We start from the raw sequence: 21,616 nt of genomic DNA on the forward strand, positions 1-21,616 counted from the left end.
AAGCCCAAAGGCTAAAAATAAAACAAAAACGATACACGAAACATATAATTCACTGATACTGATTTAGCGCTTTCATCTTCTATTCAGGAGACTTCTTCAGAATCAATATATCCTAACAAATTCCATAATTTATACAGTTTTCAAAAACTTATTAGGCTGTGTAATTGGCTGGCATTTAATTACCTCCTGAATTGAGGATTCAAGTTTAAAGGCAGAATGTCCACATAAATGCAAAGGACTTGAATATACATAAGGGCATACATAACAATTAATTTGTTGCTCATTTCTTATCTCAATCTATTAAATACAATAAATAAATACATATAATTAAATATATATATATATTAAATATAAATAAATATATATACATATATAAATATTATATATAAATATCAATAAATACCATTAAAAAGATGTTAAATAAATAAAATAATGTTGAATAAAATACTAATATATATAATATGTAACCATGAATATATATGGTAAACTGGTACCTACTCATAAAAATGCGCTAAATCAGTATCAGTGAATTATATGTTTTGTGTATAGTTTTTGTTTTATTTTTAGCCTTTGGGCATTTTGTAATAAATATACCTTGTTTTGACGACTTTTGCATCGGTCTGGCTAATTCGAGTCCTGGTATAAGTTTAAAGACAGCCTTTATTGTACCGAATACAGTTTCCTGCATAAAGAAAAAATTCTCGATTTCAACAATTGGCTAAGTTTCTGGTTTCATTCAAAGGGGATCCAGTGTCTGTCCACCTGGGATGACATGCCCGACAAGCCATGCTGCTTCACTAGAGACGGCTTGCACCGGTCACCCTTAGGCTTTCAAATACTGGCCAAGGCACTTGCCACCCCCATAGTGCCTTTTTTAGGCAAGGCTCAAAAGACAAACTCACCGCCGTAAATAGCACAAGTAACAAAAAACTGAGGGTAATGCTACTCAATGCCAGAAGTCTAAATCTCAAAATGCACGCACTCGAGGCACTCCTATGTATGGAGAAAATCGATATATGTGCAGTAACAGAAACCTGGTTTAAGGCTCCAGAGAGCACCCCAGCACTACCAGGCTACAACTCATACCATAGCCACAGAACCCAAACCGAAATACAAAAGGCAGGGGCATATTCATATTCATCAAGGATACCCACACCTCCAGGTTAGTGGCACAGCACGATGCTTTAGAGATCATCCATGTGCAACTAATGGGCAAAACTGCAATTCAAATTGTAGCTTGCTACAGATCACCCACCATGTCCCAGGACCCCCATTCCGCATTTCTGGAAACACTGGGAAACATAAAGGTCCTACCAAACACCCTAGTATTGGGTGATTTCAATTACCTAAACATTAACTGGGAGAACTACTCAAGTACTAACTCCCTTGCCCAACATTTCCTAGAATTTATAAACTCAAATGCCCTGGTTCAACTGGTCATCACTACCACCAGAGGTGACAACATATTGGACCTGGTCATCACCAACATGAGTGACCAGTGTTCCACACCGGAGGTCACTCCCTCACTGGTTAGATCTGACCATAAACAAATCACTTTGGATATCCACATTCCGCCCCACCCCCGGACAAGAAAACCACCGTGAAAAACTTTTTGAAAGCAAACTTCACATTACTTAAGACCGAGGTGGAAAGTTCAAAGCCCCCATGGTGAAGGATAATGCTGTCCAAGCTACAAAATCCTTTACTAATGCATTCTACGGGACCTACAATAATGCATGGGTCATGCCATCCCAAGCAAAACCAAGACACACTCCTCCAAGAAAAGGAAACCAGTCTGGTGGACTCCTGCCATAAACAAGCTATACAATAGAAGGAGGAAACTAGTACAGAAAAGAGTAAAATCCCAAGAAGGGAAGACATCCCTGATCAGTATCCGCAAGAAACTACAATCCCTCATAAAATCGTCCAAGGCGAGCTTTGAAAGAAAAATTGCCAAGGGCTCCAAAGATAACCAAAAGGCATTCTTTAGCTATGTCAAGAATCTAAGTGGCGATGCTCAGATCTGCTCAGAGTTAGTGCAGAATGGCACAAAATACATTGAACCGACCGATATCGCCAGCATCCTGGAAGACAGGTTCAGCGCAAACTTCCACCCCTCTCTCACTCCCAAAAGGGCCCAAAACCATACCAGAAGAATGTAGAGTCCCCTGAAATCACAGACACTCAGGTTAAAACAGCCCTCTCCAAAGCCAAAAACACAGCACCAGTGGGACCGGATGGTGTCTCAGGCTGCGTCCTACACAAGCTCAAAGATGAACTAACCCCTCACCTAAACACACTGTTCAAACTCAGGCTCTCCATAGGCTACATACCCATAGAGTGGCTCACAGCAATGGTTATTCCGCTCCACAAAGGTGGAGCCACAACAGACCCTGGGAACTATCGCCCTATAAGCCTGACTAGCTTGGTCAACAAGGCTATTGAGCGCATCATCATGGAAATCATTAACAGAGACATTGGGAACCTCCAAACACTGGACCCTACCCAGTTCAGCTTTGTTAAGGGCAGATCATGCCTCCTAAACCTGGTGGACTTCTTTGAGACAGTTACCAAGGCTATAGACGAGGGAAAGGTGGTACACACAGCCTACCTAGACCTTGCTAAGGCCTTCAACACCATTCTCCATTTTGGTATTATAGACAAGCTCACCAGCCTGAACAGTAAACCCTATGTCACAAGATGGGTTGCCAACTGGCTCACGGACAGAACCTACATGATGAGAGTTGCGGAAGCTAGGTCCGACTCTAAACCGGTTACAAGTGGTGTTCCCCAGGGCTCAGTCCTAGGACCCCTCCTGTTTGGAATATACTTCTGAGAGGTACAGGCAAGCACAGGAGGACTATGGCTGACCAAGTTCGCAAGGAGCTATAATTGACTCTCCGGCTGACACAGACATCCTCCAAAATGGTCTCACTGAGACGGATACCTGGTGTCAAAATCATGGCCTCAAGCTAAATGCCAAAAAGTGCATAGTCATCCCCTTTGGGAAAAACAAAGTACGCACAAGCTACCACATAGGTGGTAGTCCCCTAAATATGGAAGACATAATAAGGAATCTGGGGTCCCAAGTAGATAGCAATCTCAGCTTTGATAATCACGTTGCCAAAGTGGTTAGAAAATCCTTCTATGTGACCCACCTAATCACAAAAGGGTTTGCATCCAGATCAAAAGAGATCATTATGCCCCTCTACTCATCACTCATCAGACCCATTATAGACTACAACACCCCATTTGGGATGTACCTTACAAGACACCTGCAACATCTGGAAGGACCACAGAAGTACCTCACCAAGTGGATCACTGGCCTCAAACAGATGCCCTATGCAGCTCATCTGAAGAAACTCCAGCTGTAGTCGGTTGCATACCACCTACTCAGAGGTGATCTCTGCCTGACATACAAGGCCATGTCCAATCCAGAATTGATGGACATGCTCCACCTAAAGAAAACCTTATCCCCTCGAGCCACACACTCTAGGGATCTAAACCTCACCACAACAATACATAGGACATGCTGGAGGGATAGATTCCTGTCCCAGAGACTTCCCATGCTTTGGAACAAGATCCCAGTCTACATTAGGCAGAGATCCTCGCTAACACACTTCAAAAGAAACATTGACGAGTGAATGGAAAACAGAAAGTTTACCTCGGGGATCACTTCAGTGGCTCTGCTGGACAGAAGCACAGGGAACTGATCTAAGGGGGTGGCGAAAGCCAACACATTCTGGATAGGCTTATAAATGCCTTCGGGCAAATAGCCTAGTACCTACCTATGAACCTAAGTTATTTGCTTAGGTCTTTTGCATTTACTTGGTTTTGGCATGCTGATATCTGCATTAACAAGCAGGATTCTTAAGTGTAATGAAAACAGTATTTTTTTCCAGACATTAAGATCATAAAGAGACTGAGACTGAGGTGAGCACCAATTTGGAGATACACCCTTTTACTGATGTTTTTTAGTTAATCCTTCTTAGCAGCAACATCAGATGTGATAGGTTAGTTTATACATGGGTTGCCTGACATGGAACCCTTGTGTCATATTAACACCAGAACTAGGAAGCTAAATCTCCACCAGCACATAAATAAAACATGCAGGGGAAACAAATATATTACTTGATGCCTACCCAACCTCTGAAATAAAGTTACTTTGTATTTTGAACAAGGTGACATTCTAGTATCATTCAAGTTGTTACCTAGAAGTGTACCCATATATTTATTCTGGTCCTAGCCTGCTTTTCCTTTCTACAGTACAGAGAAAAGCATGAGAGTGGGCAAGGTCCAAATAGTTTTGTATCTCAATTGCCTTGTATTCCCTTTGATTTTGTAGTGATCTGTGAAACACTAATTTGCATAGGCCCCACCCACAGACTGCTGAATGTAAATATAGGTCAGAAAACATGAGATTATAGGAAACAGGATCATAAGATCATAGGGGAAAGAGATTAATCTATTTTAGCAAATACAAAAAAAGCACCTGAAAAAGCGTAGTATAGCTACGTGAAAGCGCTTGTGTTTTTTATTACAATAAAGAAGACATCACGTTTACTGAGTTCATTTCGTGTGGTGATTCCTGTGGATTCTGTACTACTATTTTAGCAAATAGCAATATGCAGGTCTGACATTCTTAGATAATTATATTTTAAACTAAGGAAAAATGCTATTATAAACAAAGAGATGAGGAGAGCTCATCATGTCACATTTTGTTATTATCAAATATAAGTGAACAACTAAACAAATGAACAGACACACAACAAAAAAACAAATAAATAAATAAATAAGAAAGCAAACACATTAATAAGCAATTGAGTAGCAAAGGTACTGTATTGGGTGTTAGCTATAAGATGATAAAGGTGAATAAAGTTATGGACTCAAAAGGCAGAATGTCTATTGTGGCTTATTTAATAGCTAAAGCCAGTACATCATATGAGAATAACGGATTTATATTATCCACTGACTTGAGAAAAACAGTGTAAGAGAGAAAAGGAGAATGAGAAAGAAGGTATTTGAAATGGCAGAATTGTTTTTTTAACTAGCAACTACTAGTTTGGGAGAAGGAGATTTGAGCGTTGAGGTTGAGAAAATTAGTGGGATAGACACACAGACAATAAACCTAAATAATAGGTTCATAGGTTGGTACTAGGCTATCAGCCCTAGGGCCTATACAAGCCTAGCCATAACAATTCCCTGGCTATTTCTTCCCACATTATTTACTTCCCTGGACCCCTGTCTAGCAGGGCGACTGATGTGATCCCTGGGTGAATTTCCTTTCTCCCATCCAATCGTCAAGGTTCCTTTTGAAGAGGGCCAAAGAGGCACTCTGATTTACATGTATTGGCAATCTATTCCAGAGTCTGGGGAGTCTCTGGGTCAGGAACCTATCCCTCCAGCATGTTTTGTTTATTGTGATGACAAGGTTTAGATCCCTGGAGCATGTGGCTCTGAGGGATTGGAATTTCTTAAAGTGTAGCATGTCCAACAGCGCTGGGTTTGACATGGCCTTGTATGTTTAGTAGAGATCGCCTCTGAGTAGACAATATGCGACAGAGTATAGCTGGAGTTTTTTAAGGTGGTCAGCATAGGGCATCTGCTTTAGGCCTGTGATTCTTTTAGTGAGGTATTTCTGCAGCCTTTCCAGTTGTCGCAGATGTCTTGAGAGGTACATATCAAATGGGGCGTTGTATTCTATAATGGGTCTAATGAGGGATGAGTACAGTGGGACAATGACCTCATTTTTTCTGGATGAAAAGCCCTTCATGATGAGGTGTGCCACATAGAAGGATTTCCTGACTGTTGTGGTGATGTGGTTATCGAAGGTGAGATCACTGTCCACCTGTGTCCCTAAGTCTCTTATCACACTTTCGGTGTTTAGTGTACTGCCACCTATATGGTAACTCACGGATACATGTTTTTTCCCAAAGGGGATAACTATACATTTCTTGGCATAAGGCTGCTAAGCATACCTCTCAATTGTACAGATTTCCATAGAATGTCCAGATTTTTGCCTTATATTTTGGTCTATTCCTCATAAATCTTGTGGTTTTCTGGTAAATTGCTGAGCTGATCAGAGGACTGAAGACACTAAATAATGAAATGCATTTGAGTTTCAGACTAGACATCCATCAGAAAATTCCCTCCAGTACAGCTCTTTTGATTGTGCGCCTTTAACTCCTAGTGGGCGTGGCTCAAGTCTTTAAAAAATAAAGTTATCACCTTACAATTCTAATAAATATTCATTGACATAGGTCAAATATCATTACAGTTGTGTTTGCGATCATGTATGCTTCAAGATAAAATATTCTGATACCTCGTATAGGGCATGGTTTTGGAATTATTAATGCAAATATGAACAAGCAATATTTATCGCCTAGAGGAGCAGTAGGAGGTAACTGCAGATGCACCTGGAGTTAAAACAAACCCTGTTACTCTAGCAGGTTTCTAGGTTTAGAGCAATATTTAAAATGTGTCCATATTTTTAGGCCTTTCTCCCTCCATTTGTCAGGCTTTGTCCAAATTTCTTGCACTAAGAAGTTTAGCAGTATGCTGCCAAGAGTAGATGGGATGAGGGCACTTTTGAAGAAAGGATACATTTCTGATATCAGAGTGAGTCTGGAGATGGCAAGAGACCTTTTTTGCTTTTTTTGCTTGCTGATGGAGGGAGGGGGGGGTTCAGAATTGAATGTTTTTTCTAACCTTAATAGAGATGGGGATGTATATTTTAAATGTGTTGACAGATGTTGAAAGAAAATTTGTAAAGATAATTTTTAAATTTATGAAAATATAGTATGGGACAAAGCAGTTAGATTTGGAGTAGATAAGTCATATGCAAAGCCATGGAAAGACTTATCATGGAATTAATCAATTAAGGCATAGGAACCTTCCAAACTCTGTACCTGACACAGTTTAGATTATTCAAATGCAGACCATGCTTATTTCACCTGGTTGATTTTTTTTTTTTGAAAAGGTCACTATAAGTTCATAGGTTCATAGGTAGGTACTAGGCTATCGGCCCTAGGGCCTATACAAGCCCAGCCAAAAAGGTACCCTGGCTTTTGCCACCCAAAAAAATGATTTTCCTGTGCCACTGTGGATGAAGATGACATGGTTCCCACATCATACCTTCACCTGGCCAAAGTTTTTGACACAATTCCCCACGGAGGTATAGTATAAAAGCTAAATAAACTGGGAATAAACCCCTGTGTCACCCACTGGATTGCCATCTGGCTCACAGATAGGATGCAGATAATCAGAATAGGGGAAGTTACCTTCACAAAGAGACCAGTCACCATTGGAGTACCCCAAGATTCTCCACCGGAATCTCTCTTGTTTGGCCTCTACTTTTCTGAAATAAAAGCCAATTCCATAGGGCTCTGGCTAATTAACTTTGCAGATGATTATAAGCTAGGAGCAGTCATTGAGTCCCCAAATGACTTAGCCATTCTGCAAGACGGTTTGTCTCAGATAAATAACTGGTGTCAAAATCACAGTTTGACACTAAATATCGAAAATGCATTATTGCATCCTGTGGAGAGCCATCTTCCCAGGGAACTACTACTTTGACAATACTCCACTAAGTGTTGGTTGATCCAGTTGTGCAAGATTTGGGAACTTATGTGGGGAGTGACCTAACTTTTGACCAACATGTGTCTATTGTAAGAAAGTCCTTCTATATTGCAGAGCTTATAAACAAAGGGACTGTGTCTAGATCTAGGGATGTCATCATCCTCCTCTACTCAGTCCACATGAGGCCAGTCATTGAATATAATGCCCCCTTTGTCATGTATATGCCCAGACAGATGTAAGAACTGGAACACCCAGAAAGACACCTTACTAAAGGTATACACAACATGTCTTACATGGACCAACTCAAAACTCTGTCACTTTACTTATTGTCATGTAGACTGCTAAAAGGTGACTTCTGTCTGGCATACAAAGCATCCTTTGACCCATAACTGATGGACTTCAGCAAGTCAAAAGGAATACTTAATCTAGGAATCTATACCTCTTCTACACCATCAACAGAACGGTTTGGATGATGAGTATATCTCTTATAGGATACTGCTGTTGTGGAACAGACTCCAATCCACAAACAACAGAGTTCATCCCTGTCCATTTTCAAATACAATTTAGATCTATGGTTGGGAGACAGAAAGTTTACTCCAGGATTGCCACCTGTACTACTAATGTAGAGAGGCAGTTCCCAAATGCTTTATCCTATGCACAGGTCCCCTCCACTTACCTATGGTATGATCCCAGTTACTCTCATTAGGGGTAATATAGAATTTTTGACCATGGAATAGGTAAAGCCAATCTATAATCCGATGGGATAGGGTCCTTTAAGAAAAAAAAAAAGGGAAACTATTTAGGCTTAAAATTGCTTACAAGGGCAGCTAGCCTAATACTGCCTATGAACTTATAAGAGAGAAAATAGAGTAGAATATGTATGAGTCTTATTATATACAGTGAAAATATTTTAAGGAGAACCTGAGTGCTTCATCAACAACAGTAATGTGCTATGTCCATGAGGTGGAGTGGAAGGATTATGAGAAGAACAGGTGTAGGTTATTGGTGAATAATCACAAGGGAAAAGGGTAACTGTGTCAATCTGAATTATGAAAATATGGAAGGAAAAGTGGAAAATATTAGCCGCCATTTGGGATTTGTACATAAGATCTTCAGCAGTCTACACTAGTATCACAGTCTCTGGACAACCAAGAGCCACTGAGCAGGCAGGCAGTCTATTTTCCCTTAAAAGCACTTTTTCCATTCAGTTTGGACACCTCAAGCTTAGTGAACAAGGTCAAATTACACACACACATGCATGCCTGTGCAACCTGAAAGAAAACAAGAATGTTGGGGAATAAAATATTGAGGCAAAGTAGGTAAAGTTGCTTTTTGGGATATGTAAGAAACTGACAGACCATTTTTTTATAAATGTCATACACTTTTTCCATTCAGCTGACTCACCAACAATTCAGGCAGATGTGACCTCAATTTACTGAATCTTATGAAGAATAGCATCTCAGAAATTAATTACACCTCTTCTTACTCCACTACAAAGACAATAAGTACTGAGTATTATTTCAGCTATCTAGTGTGGGGTCAAAACATACAACCTTCTGATATACCTAGCATGAAAGGTAAATATGCTACCTTCTGAGACACTTTGAGAGCTGTAAAATTATGTTATACAGGCAGTGCACACCAATGTGACCCTCCTATAAAAATCACTCAAAAAGGAAGGACAGTGTAGCAAAGTGCATTCTTGTACTTCATAATGCTGCACAGTCTTTCACAGTACAGTAAGTTGTTAATTCCTTAGCTACTTTACACTGTATGCTACATTGCTATCATGGAACTTCTTTAAATAATTCTGTTTCACTGCCAGTTATATCATCTAGCAAAAAATGGTATAAGGCATTTTTACTGATCTGTGCTCTGAAGCAGATAACTCACAAATCTTAACCAATATATTAAAAACTATGTATAATACTGATCCAAAAATACTACAGCTGTTACAAAATGTGTTATATAATCCTTTCATGTTTTGAAATATAGCATAGTCTACAACTATGCAGTTAAAAGAACATCTTGCAAAATCCCTCTGAATTTTCTGACAAATGTTAATACATTCCATAGCATGCCTCATTCTGAGTAATACTAGAGATTTAGCAAAAACAGATGTTCATTACTGGGAAGTTTTTGGAAGTGTTCCATGCATTGCTACGAGAGATTTACCTTAGACATTTCATTTTTCAGATGTAGAACATCTCATTTATGTCTAAGGGAGGATATTTTGGTATTCTAATGTCATGTGTAGAAGAAGTACCTTGAAGCTGGCAGCTGAAACATAATACATATCTGTGATGGAGAAAAAAGTCTGCTTCAACTATCTTACTGGTGGAGTCATGTAGGGTTGTTTTTGCTATATGCAATTTTCTTAGAATAAATCCATAAAATGTGAGGGGTGTAATAACGGAACAGTCTGGGAAAGGAATACAGAAAATGTTGTGAAATTTCATCAAAACCCAACATATTGCGCACTGATGAAGCAAAATGGCATAAAAAGTGCCAAAGAATGGGAAAAAGCATCAAGTATAAATCAGTTGTATTTGAAAATGCATGGTTAATTTTGAAGGGTATAGAAAATGTGGCATTTAGAATGACGAGTGTATTCACTGTTGTTTGGTGTATTTGCTTTTTTATTGGAGGTATAACCGTGTATACTTATAGATTTAATTGCTTCCCATTAGGGGGCCACCTGACATCTGGGGCAAGAAAAACAGATGTAATGGCATCGGCTGCATATTTTATACCCCTGACGACCTGACGTCACGGAAGAAGGGACAGCAACCGACGCAGGACCCAAGACTTTGTTAATCAGGCTGACTGAGGGCTACTGCAGGCAGATAACCTAATTGTGATGACTGCAACAGTGAAACACAAAGAACATCTGCACACTTTTTGTAGAAAGAACTGTGACTGTAAATGGACACTACACACGGATAAGAGAAGCATGCATTGCTATGTGTAAAATGAAGAAATGTGTATTATATAGGCAGAATGGAGAAAAGCATATAGGCATACACTGAACTGAATATTATGTATGTATCTTTGAAAAGCAGATTGCTAGATGCTACAATCATATGATGGAAATGCTGCATTCCGAATTACTGCAAGTATCTAGTGATATTTTCAAAAAGAAAAGAAATTATTTGCAAAACAAGTGTAATATATAACTCTGGGTTTGTTTCACAATGTTAAATGCACATTCTCTTCCAAAAATGCACATCCAATATTTTCCTGTCTCAATGAGAGTGGCTGCTTCTGGAGAAGGCATGGTGTTAGACCACTACACTAATATTACATTTCAGCCATACTGTTTCTGATTTAGTTTCTGTACATCTTAGATTTAGACATAGATCAGTTAACATAGACTATATTGTTTTACAGCAACATACCTACTGTTGGATTCCAAATGGTGATGCTTACTTTAGCATGCCATGCCAGGCAGTAGCACTAGAACCAAGACAGAACATGAACTGAGAAAACTCAGTCCATGTTGGCTGATAAAGATTCCTAGAGCCGCAATTCCATTACCATAATGGAGTCAGTTATGATACACCACAACACTATCAAAAATTTACATTGGCATAAAAGTTCAATGTAAAACTGCAAAGTAAGTGGGCATTACAGTCTCTGGGCTGTTACAGTATAAAATAGCACCACCTGTATGTCAGCACTGGTAGTGCAGGAATGACAAGCTGGACAGATCAAAACTCTGCAGTATTAGCTCCAACAGAGTGGTGGCGCTACAGCAAGACAGGTGAGACGTGGAGTCAGAGATGAGGAGGGCAGTGCACATGCACAGTAGTATGTCTGGGTAGTTGTGATTTATCAAAACACACTTGTCTTGAAAAATGTACGCTGCACATCTGTAAAGAAGTTCCACCAACAAGCAACCATTGTACTGTCAGATTATATTACAAATAAGATAGAGATTTAACTGTCATGCTTTCAGTAATTTGGCTGACATACAGGTAGCACTTTAGGGATGGGTGCATTTGTGTATCATCTGATATAACCCTGTTTGTGCTGCGCTGGACTACTCAGTGAATGTGAAATGAGATTCAGTAACAAATCATGTTTGTGAATATTGTCACTTCCTTGAGTAATGTTCTTTTCCCCTGTAGGTGAGTTCAGGATACCACCTGGAGTTTTCTAGGTTTGTTGCATCTGGAGAGAATGAAATGGATTATTAAGAGGTAAAACTTGTATGTGCTTGTGTGTGTGTTTGTGTTTGCGTGCATGTGCATGTGTGTGTGTGTGTGTGTGTGTGTGTGTGTGTGTGTGTGTGTGTGTGTGTGTGTGTATTGCTTAGTCACATAACCACTCATATCATGGATTGGGCTTATACAAGAGGGTTATGGATGTTGTTTGTTTTATAACCAATGATGCCAGAGTGTACTGGTGAAACCGGTCTTGTGTTCTAATTAAAAAAAAAAATATTTTGCTTATATTGGCACTGTGTTTTGTTTACCTCTTTTATATGGAAGTCTTCAGTCAGTGAATGAGACAATAGGCATGTAAATGATGAACACTGAATAGAAAGAAATGGTGATAAACACACACACACACACACACACACACACACACACACACACCTATAGCTGTTTATCTATCTATCTATCTATCTATCTATCTATCTATCTATCTATCTATCTACCTATCTATCTATTTTTAAGCATCAAATAGTCACCTGGAATGTGGAAATCCTGGGATTCCACATACATGGAATGAGAGAGGGAAAGAGAGAGAGACGAGCATGAAACAGAGCGACACCTACGTATCTGTATAGAGTATATCTAAATTAAAACTAAATCATCAAGTAAAATATTTTCTTTACATGCAGAATTTGTGTTCATTGGTTATGTATATTTCCACAAACATACTTAAATTATAACTACAGCTGAAAAGTGCATTTTGGGATATCTTAAATTCACATTGAATTATGAGTTAGTCATGTTCACTCATGAGTATCTTTTATTCTGACACACAGGTCATGGCGTCTGCATGTACAGCTTTTATGTGAAATATTCACTGAGCATTTTACTATAAATTGCATCAAACCGATAACACTGGAAATGCTGCTGTACTGCTATGTGTATTAACATGACATAAGTATAAACGTGCAACAGCAATCTCTGGTTAATTAATTTGCTTAGAGTCACATATTAAGCAAGAAAACACCAAAACAAACCCAATGACTACAGAAAAAAGCCAATTACCAGCTCATTAATGGTGTGCTATTCACTTAAACAAACATAATCCTCATAATAATACTAATTATGGGAATGTACCAAACACTGTGAAAAAATACTTAGTTCCAGGAAAATGTGTGGAAGACGTCAGAATATAAAAGGGTACAGACTTAACTAAAACGGTTGTTGTCTTGTAAGGAACAGGAAATAGCAATAACTTACTCTAGAAACAGCCTCATCTTTTGCTTCACTGCAAGTATTCTCTTGTAGCTGTTCAATAATTTTGAAATGTGAAACCTGCTGGGGCTCCTTTTCTCCAAAATGGACATAAAGATTGTGTTGGTAGAGGTCCATGATTGAAACTGGATTAGCAATAAAGGTTTTCTCGGAAGTGCTGTCTTCCTCCTTGGCAGCAACTTTGTAAGTAAATGAACAAATATATTAGCCTCTGACCCACCATTGCTCTGTAGAGTACATGTTACATTTTACTAATCCATACCCGTCTTCTTTTGCATACTTATTACTGACCACATCCTTTTAAATGACCTTGGAGATCTCATATTGCAGCGCTAAAGTGAATTCTCAAGTTAAACGGTTAAACTACGTGAGAGACACTGGAAGCTGTTGAAGTACACAGGTAACCTCCAGATAATGGAAACAAAGGAATTCAAACTCATCAAATTAAACGAGTCTTTCTCTGCAGTAATTATACTTACACCTCTTGCAGATAGTTTCCTGAAGACTTGATAAGATTTTGTATTTTTTTTTTTACTGCACATGAATTTGAGATTAATTAAAATATTTTTTTTGGGAGAATTATGCTCCAGGTAAATTTTAACTATAAATGGGTTCTCAGAATGCATTGTTCAGAATGTAGTTAACTTGTTCAGCAGATATAACATTAGTACAAATTTTAATTCTGCGTTTTAAACACCTTACCTTTTGTGAGGAAATTGTCATTTTTATCCATTTGTATTTCTGATACACATAAACACACACAGACACACACACACACACACACACACACACACACACACACACACATATTTGTGTGTGTATATATATATATATATATATATATATGTATACATATGTATATATATATATATATATATATATATATATATATATATATATATATAGTCTTCTAACAATTCTCAGTTGCACTAGGTTAGGAGTTTGCACCTTGAGAATCTGCCTAATGAAAGTATGTGTCGAATGTAACATCTGTTGCAGTAAGGGACTGTCAAGTGAGCAAGAAAAAATTGCTCATTTAAGCAAGCCATGGTTTTGTATTACATCTGATTATTACAACACTTCCTTATATAGTGGAAAGAGATTTCTGTGTAAGAATTTAGTATAAAATATATTGTCAAAAGTCAAAGTATGGATACATGATTTAATCTAATAAAATCTCCTGCAGCATGTTATGGTACAGAGTCCTTACTGGCATAATGGACATAATGCTTAGGTCTCACATTTAAAAGACTGCATTCAAGACAAATGAAGAATTTACAAGTCAGTTACTAGCAGCTGACCTTGCCCTGGATCAAGCAGAGTGGCATTTGCTTGACATTTTTTGGGTGGCTATTTCCTGTAGCCAATATTTAATTCTCAGCAAATACAGATCTACTTTTGGTGAAAAATCTGCCATTTACTCAGGATCAAACAAAAATACAGCGATTAATATAGCACAAAAAACCCCCCAAAAGATAGTGAATGATACTACACAGACCTCATGGTAACACGTTCTCTTCAGCTCATGGTGCTTACTCGCCCTAGTATGTCATTACAGCAAAGTGAGACATGCAGCCACAACCAGAGACTAAGAGAAATCAATTCTTGCCCTCTGCAAAAGGTGTCATGGTATATTATGGTCACTGTTAGTCATGAACTTATTAACTATAGATGAGGTTTTGGTAATAAAAACTCTATTTATATGTGACATACTTTTCTGAGTTTTACACTTGTCAAATGCTGTTGGCCATACATAAAAAAATGATGGCTGCTCCAGCTTAAATGAGTCATGTCCAACAACGCATGTATACTGCATAAGGAGGGTAAGAAACACAAGGCACATGACAAATGATTCGCTCAATCACTATTTTCATGCATTGCCACTATGGTCCTCGAATTATCCATTTATCTAAGTCGCATTTGAATAGAAGAAGAGAAGTACTCTGCTTTTTGTGGAGGGGAAATGGTTCCATAGCAGTGGTACTCTCTGTGATATATACCTATCCTTCTGGCATGTTCTGTTAATCTCGTAGAAAAGAATGAGGTCCCTTGAGTGGGTATTTCTGATATCATTGGACTTCCATATGAGTAATATGTCTTCAGAGGCTCAATATGCGAGGCAGAGGTCACCCCTCAGGAACGTGTATGATACTAACAAGAAAGAAGGCTTTGAGATGGTCTTCAATTTTTATGATTTAGGCCCTTGATTTTTTTTTTTTATTGTTATGGTGAGGAAGCAATGGGGTCATTCCAGCTGTGACTAGTGTTTGGACAGACATAAACCAAAAGGGACATTATTCTCAATGACTGGCCTAATGACAGCAAACAGGAACTATTAGGTCCATGGATGGATGCTATACCCATAGATATAAGCTATGTAATGAAAAACTACTTCCTTACAGTAGTGGATCTATGATTATTAAAGGACAGCTCATTGTCAACATAGGTATCTAGATCTCTATGACTACAGAATTAATTTTGTGGGGGGGCTGAAAAGCTACAAAAGGAGTCATGATTGCCAAAGGATAACATTATGCATATTTTGGTGTTTACCTTCAGCCTGTAGCTTTGGTACCAACTATTTGATCCAGATAGACCCTCTTGTAGGATAATGTTATCCTCAGAGGAGTTTATGACGTCATCAAGTTTGCAATGATCTGCAAGCTTGGTCAGTCACCATCCTTTTACATTAGCACTGGCCTCCAAGAAGTAAATTCCAAAGAGACGCAGCTGAAGGCCTGACCACTGGCGCACTCCATTAGTGACAAGTTTTTTAGCTGAAGGACTGACCACTGGTGCACTCCATTAGTGACAAGACAGACTCACACACACACACACACACACACACACACACACACACACACACACACACACACACACACACACACACACACACACACACACAGACACACACACACACACACACACACACACACACACACACACACACACACACACACACACAACACACACACACACACACATCTAGCAGACACACACACAGATCAAGTTATTATTTATGAAATATTTTTGATGTGAGGAAACTGGATATTAAGAAAAACCTGTGTACAGGAGAAATAGAAAATAAATAATAACATCAAATAATAAACCAGCTAATGCTGGAATGTTCAAGAACCACTCTAAGACTAACTTCCTACAATTAAGTGATAATCTGGCAAAATGTCAAGCTCCACCTAAACCCAGAGATCACTACTGCCCATTTGAAACTGTTCATAGCTGCATAGAGGCAGCTGTACCCACCAGGAATAAGTACAGAATGGACTCAAAAAACAAGCCACCCTGGTGGAATCATAACATCAATAAAATGTATAACAAAAGGAAGAAAATCATGGCAAAAATTAAGACATGTAGCACCGATCAGGATAAATGCACTCTAACCCAATTAAACAGATAATTCAAGAGAACAAATAAAGTCTACCAACATCACATTTGATGTAAATCTGGCCTACCAGGTGAAGGACAACCACAAGACATTCTTCAGCTATGTCTGCATCCTCAAAGGCTATGCACAATTATGTGCAGAGCTGCTTGTTAATTTAGCTATCTAAACCTAGCCAGAAGATATATAGCAAACTTACTGTAAGACAAATTCAGATATAACTTTACCCCTTCCTCCACCTTCCCTCATGAAATAGCATTAAATATAACTCCCCCCCTGACTATCACTATGGAACAGGTCCGCAATGCTTTGTCTAAGGCCAAGAGCACTGCATCGATGGCCCCTGGCAATATTCCAGGCTGGTTTCTAGATAGCATGAAACATGACCTATCAGACCTTCTGGAATCACTATTTAACCATAGCCTCCAAACAAGCTTCATGTCTCATGAATAGAGAACAGCAACTGTCATCCCTCTGCACAAAGGCAGGCCATCTACAGACTGAAAAATACAGACTCTTTAGTCTCACTAGTCTCATATGCAAAGCCATGGAAAAAATTATCATGGAAAAGGTCAACTATGATATAGGAAGCCTCCAGACACTGGACCCAACCCAGTTTGGTTTTGACAAGGGCAGGTCATGCTGGTGGACTTCTTTGAGAAGGTCACCAAAGCAGTGGACAATGGCAAAACAGTTCACACTGCCTGCTTTGATCTGGCCAAGTCATTTGACACAATTTCCCACTTGGGTATTGTTGACAAACTGAAGAGGTTAGGTATAAACCCTTATTGTCACCTGGTGGATAGCCAGCTAAGGCTCATAAACAGGTCCCAGGAAGTTAGAATTGGGAGGTACACCACTACAAAGACAGTTACCAGGGAAGTCCATCAGGAATTGGTCTTGGGACCACTCCTTTTTAGCATCTACTTCTCTTAAGTCAAGGTCAACATCAAGGTCCTCTGGCTGACAAAATCTGCAGATGTTTACAAATTAGGAGCAGTCATAGAATCCCCCACCAACACTAATGTACTCCAAGAAGGACTGACACAGAAAAACAGCTGATGTAAGAGCTATGGACAAAAAACTAAATGTCAAGAAATGCATAATAGTATCCTTTGGGAAGTCAGCCACCCCTTTTAATTATCATATTGGCAACACACACCAAAAAGTTGACCCAGTATTCAGGGACAAGGGGATAGATGCAGAAAGTAACCTGGTCTTTGACCATCGTGTGTCTATAACAATGGCAAAATCATATTCTATAGTACAACTTATAAACAAATGTAAAGCATCTAGGCCGAAGGAGGTTACTGTTTCACTCTATTCAGCATTCATCAGACCTCTCACCGAGTACAATGCCCCCTTTGGTATGTACCTTACCAGGCGCATCTAACAGGAATGTCCACATAGGTTCTTCACTAAAAGAATACAGAGCATAAATTACATGTCCTGACAAGACCACCTCAAAGCATCTAACAACAGGAATGTCCACATAGGTTCTACACTAAAAGAATACAGAGCATAAATTACATGTCCTGACAAGACCACCTCAAAGCCCTATCCCTCTATTCTGTCTGCTATAGACTGTTGAGTGGAGAGCTATGCCTGGTATACAGGACCTACTGCCTAAAAAGAAAGTGCAACGCCATTAGGCCAAGCCTTTTCATAGCATGCATTCTAGCAAATATATTATATTTAATATCACTAACTCCTGAAACTTTAAATGAGTGAAGAAAAAAATACTTGCTAATGGTACAAGAAGCTAAATGAATAAATGAGACTCTTCAAAAATAAATAACTAAATAAATAAAAGTGAGCATGAAACAGTAAGTATTCCCATAACTAAAACGTATAATATGTAGTGAAAAATGTTTAGTTTGAGGCTCGTAGATTTTCAGTTAGCTTACCATGCTTGTTGGTTTTCATTTTCCTGAGCAATTCTTCCCCTTTGTTTGCAAGCTGATTACTTTCATACTCAGTTTCTGACTCCGTATCACTGCTGCTTGTGGAGTAAGTGATTACTCTTAGAGCTTTTTCCTGCACAAATAATGGTGATAATGTTACCAAGTGCATGCGAGAAACACTAAGGCAAACCACTTTCGTTTAAAGGTTAGTGTTACACAGCTTAGTATCAACTTTGACTAAAAAAAAAAGAGTTATTTAAGTCATGACAAACAAATACAATCTCAAGGTCGATGTTTTAAATGAAGAAGATAACTATCTGAACATTTTCATATGAAATTAGTGTGGCAGGTGAAGCCTTATCAAAAAATGGTATACAGAAAGAAATGCTACAAGTGCACAAGTGCTTCATATACATTAGTACTTCAGAGGGTTGTTTATCAGCTAGGTATTCCATGACGCCTGAGGTGTTTGTTAAGGGGAAAATTTTGCAAGCTCAGAATGTGTTTTGTGAAGAGGAAAGGATGTGGCAGTGTGAGTATCCCACTCATTGCCTGTTATATTACTACAAAACTGTACTACTGTTTGGATTTGTTTACAGAAAAGTACTTTTCAAACTTATAAAAGCCTTAGTGACATGCCTCATTAAATGAAACAAAGCTGATGCTGACTACACTTACTACATAACTCATTATGTTTCACTGCTGTGTACCTTTTATTGTGAAGTTGAAAACGTATCCTTGTTTTTTTTTTAAAGTCAGTAAAATTGCTAATTATCTTATCAGGTCATATGCATTAAGCCCAAGGCCCTTTTTCCAGCAGCAATAGGAGAACAAGAAAATAAAGTATACTCAGGTGTATAAATCAAGTTTTTGTATTACTTTTCAGTTACATTTCTTCTGCGCACTGAGGAAGGAGGTGTCACCTAAATAAGGGATAAAGCATGGACGACTAGGAGGCTAATTAATAACACTCTTTTCCAGAAACATCACTTGAATTTAAGACCTGATGAGAAAAAAGTAGCATATTTTAGGGAAAGGCAACCCATATTGTTTTGTAAATTCTCTAATAGTGTAATTAACTTGATAGGAAGAAGCTAAACTTCCACTTTGACATTGCTTTGGAAAAGTAAGCTTAAATTGGTATAATAACAAACTGAACTTTGTACCAGTGAGAATAGTGAGGCTGGTCAGCTGACAACAACAGCATGGCATCCTCTCAGACAAGCTTGTACATGGAACACAGCAGCACAGGTGAAGTGGTGGCATCTTGTCCACAACTTTGGGCCTTGGCAATTATTACATGACAGTCTAAAGTAATACAGATGAAACTCAGTGTTAACTGTAAGCTGTGCTGCATTGTGTTGTACATGGTCAACTCACATTATGCATCAGGCTTTCATCCTCACACTGTACACACATGTATAGCAGATAAGGTCACAGCTATCATCATTTAAACAGTGGTCATTAGACAGAGCATTAGTGCTAGGCACACTGGCGAGGGAGGGGTAGGCTGTGTTGTGAAGCAGAGCATGTTTGATGAGACAAGAGCCCTTAATGTAGCTGCAGGCTTAATAGCAAATTTGATGATCTGCTGGTTTTCCCTATGGAATTGGGTCACACCAATCCCTCAAAAAAGGATTGTTAATATTGACATGGTTTTGAACTGTGTATACATTTTTAAGTAATGTGTGATGATTACTGTTATTTTATCGTTTTTTTCTCTCTCCTAACGGGTAAGCACATTTTTTAATTTTATATATATATTTTTATAGTGAAGGTCTTTCTTGTTTTTCTTTTCTTAACATTACTAAGTGCTCTGACTACTTGATGCCCTCTTCTGGGGTGGGGTGATGATTTTTAAGTATGCATGACATTGGGTGTCAAGTCACATTTGGACTATGTCATACACAACATCCCCTGATGAAAGCCTTGTGAGGGGGGTCTTATAGAATGGAAATGGTGCTTCTAAGAAGCTTAGTTGCTATGGAGGCATGACCTACATGATGTGCAAAGACCTTTGATGGGGTCCAGCCAGTGTTATATGACAGTAACATTAACCTTGACTGAGACGTCTTTCCATATGAAGTTGAAGTCTAATGATTTCTAACAGACTGATTCATGGAAGAATTCATACTCATGGATGATGGACCTGACTGGAGCACTTATGGTGCACTCCAAACACAGTATCCATGCTTGCAAATCCAAACTCTGCTCCACACAGATATGGCACTCATGTGTGTCTGCTAGGTCCTCACAAGTGTGCAGGCAGATGCTGATATATATGCTGTGAAAGAACCAAGCTTCACCGGAAGACATTATGGCACTGACCCAGTTCTCCTCATGGCACTGACCCAGTTCTCCATCATTCCAAGGTATTGAAGAATGTATGCATACATTCTTTTCAACACTACTCCTCTTCAAACAGACAATCAGTAGCTGTAACATGTATCTGAAGAATGTCATGACACATTTGCTAGAGTGCAGGTAATGCCTTATCTGTCTCAAAAGCCAGCTGCAAAAGTACAATTGTGTAGACTTACCATAAATGTAGATGTTTCAGTGTATTCATTATTGCAGTTATAATTGATGGAATTTCCTGCCATGGAAGCCATTGTCTGTCCCAGCTAACAGAGAATTTTCTCCTTGTGAAGCAAGCGAACACCCTGACTGATGTCAAGAAGTCTGGGTAAAAGGAGAGTCACCCAGTGCAGTAACCTCAATACATTCCTGCCCCCAACAGACAGAATCCCTATAACTGGTCCTTAAGGTCAAGGGCCTAATCTTAGAAACTCCAGTGAATATACAGAGAAGGGGACAACCTGGAGATAGATAAGGGAATAATCACCACAATCTCATGGGGCAAGAGGGGAAGGAGGGAGGGAAAGAATATTGCAAAGATGAATACCCTCGAACAGCTACATTTATGGTAAGTGTACACAACTGTACTCTGTTCTTCATGTTTCACTTTGCAGTCATAACTGTTGGGATGACTTCCAAAGCTGAAAAAGGGTGGATGGAAAGTTTAAGGAGAGGAAAGGATGCCCTGCAAGATAGTAGTGGTAAGCCTACCTCTGGACTTGAAGAAGGTTAGAAGATGATAATACTTGGTGAAGGTATGCACAGAGGACCAGGTAACATTTTCCAAGATGTCCTTAATAGCTACCCCCTTTAAAACGGCAGTAGATGTAGCAGTAACTCTAGAGGAGTGTGATATCATAGGGCCTGGAAGCTTCTTTCCATGACGGCCATAGCAAAACAAGATACGATGAGAGATCCATTTGGAAATTGTTGGTTTAGAA

At 38.9% G+C, this 21,616-nt stretch overlaps 1 protein-coding gene across 3 annotated transcripts in view; it reads right to left on the reverse strand.

Moving 5' to 3' along the window:
- NCKAP5 (NCK associated protein 5) overlaps positions 1-21,616 on the reverse strand; it is a 1,523,932-nt gene that overhangs the window by 137,479 nt on the left and 1,364,837 nt on the right. For all 3 annotated transcript variants that reach the window (XM_044074934.1, XM_044074933.1, XM_044074932.1), the window contains 2 exons: positions 18,321-18,450; positions 12,999-13,192 (listed from right to left, as the gene is read on the reverse strand). In XM_044074934.1, coding sequence (XP_043930869.1) covers positions 12,999-13,192; positions 18,321-18,450 — 324 coding nt within the window. The remainder of the gene's footprint in view (positions 1-12,998; positions 13,193-18,320; positions 18,451-21,616) is intronic.

This window comes from Protopterus annectens, chromosome 6.part0 (assembly GCF_019279795.1).
Source record: "Protopterus annectens isolate FY-2018-M chromosome 6.part0, PAN1.0, whole genome shotgun sequence".
Taxonomy (NCBI): Eukaryota; Metazoa; Chordata; order Ceratodontiformes; family Protopteridae; genus Protopterus; species Protopterus annectens.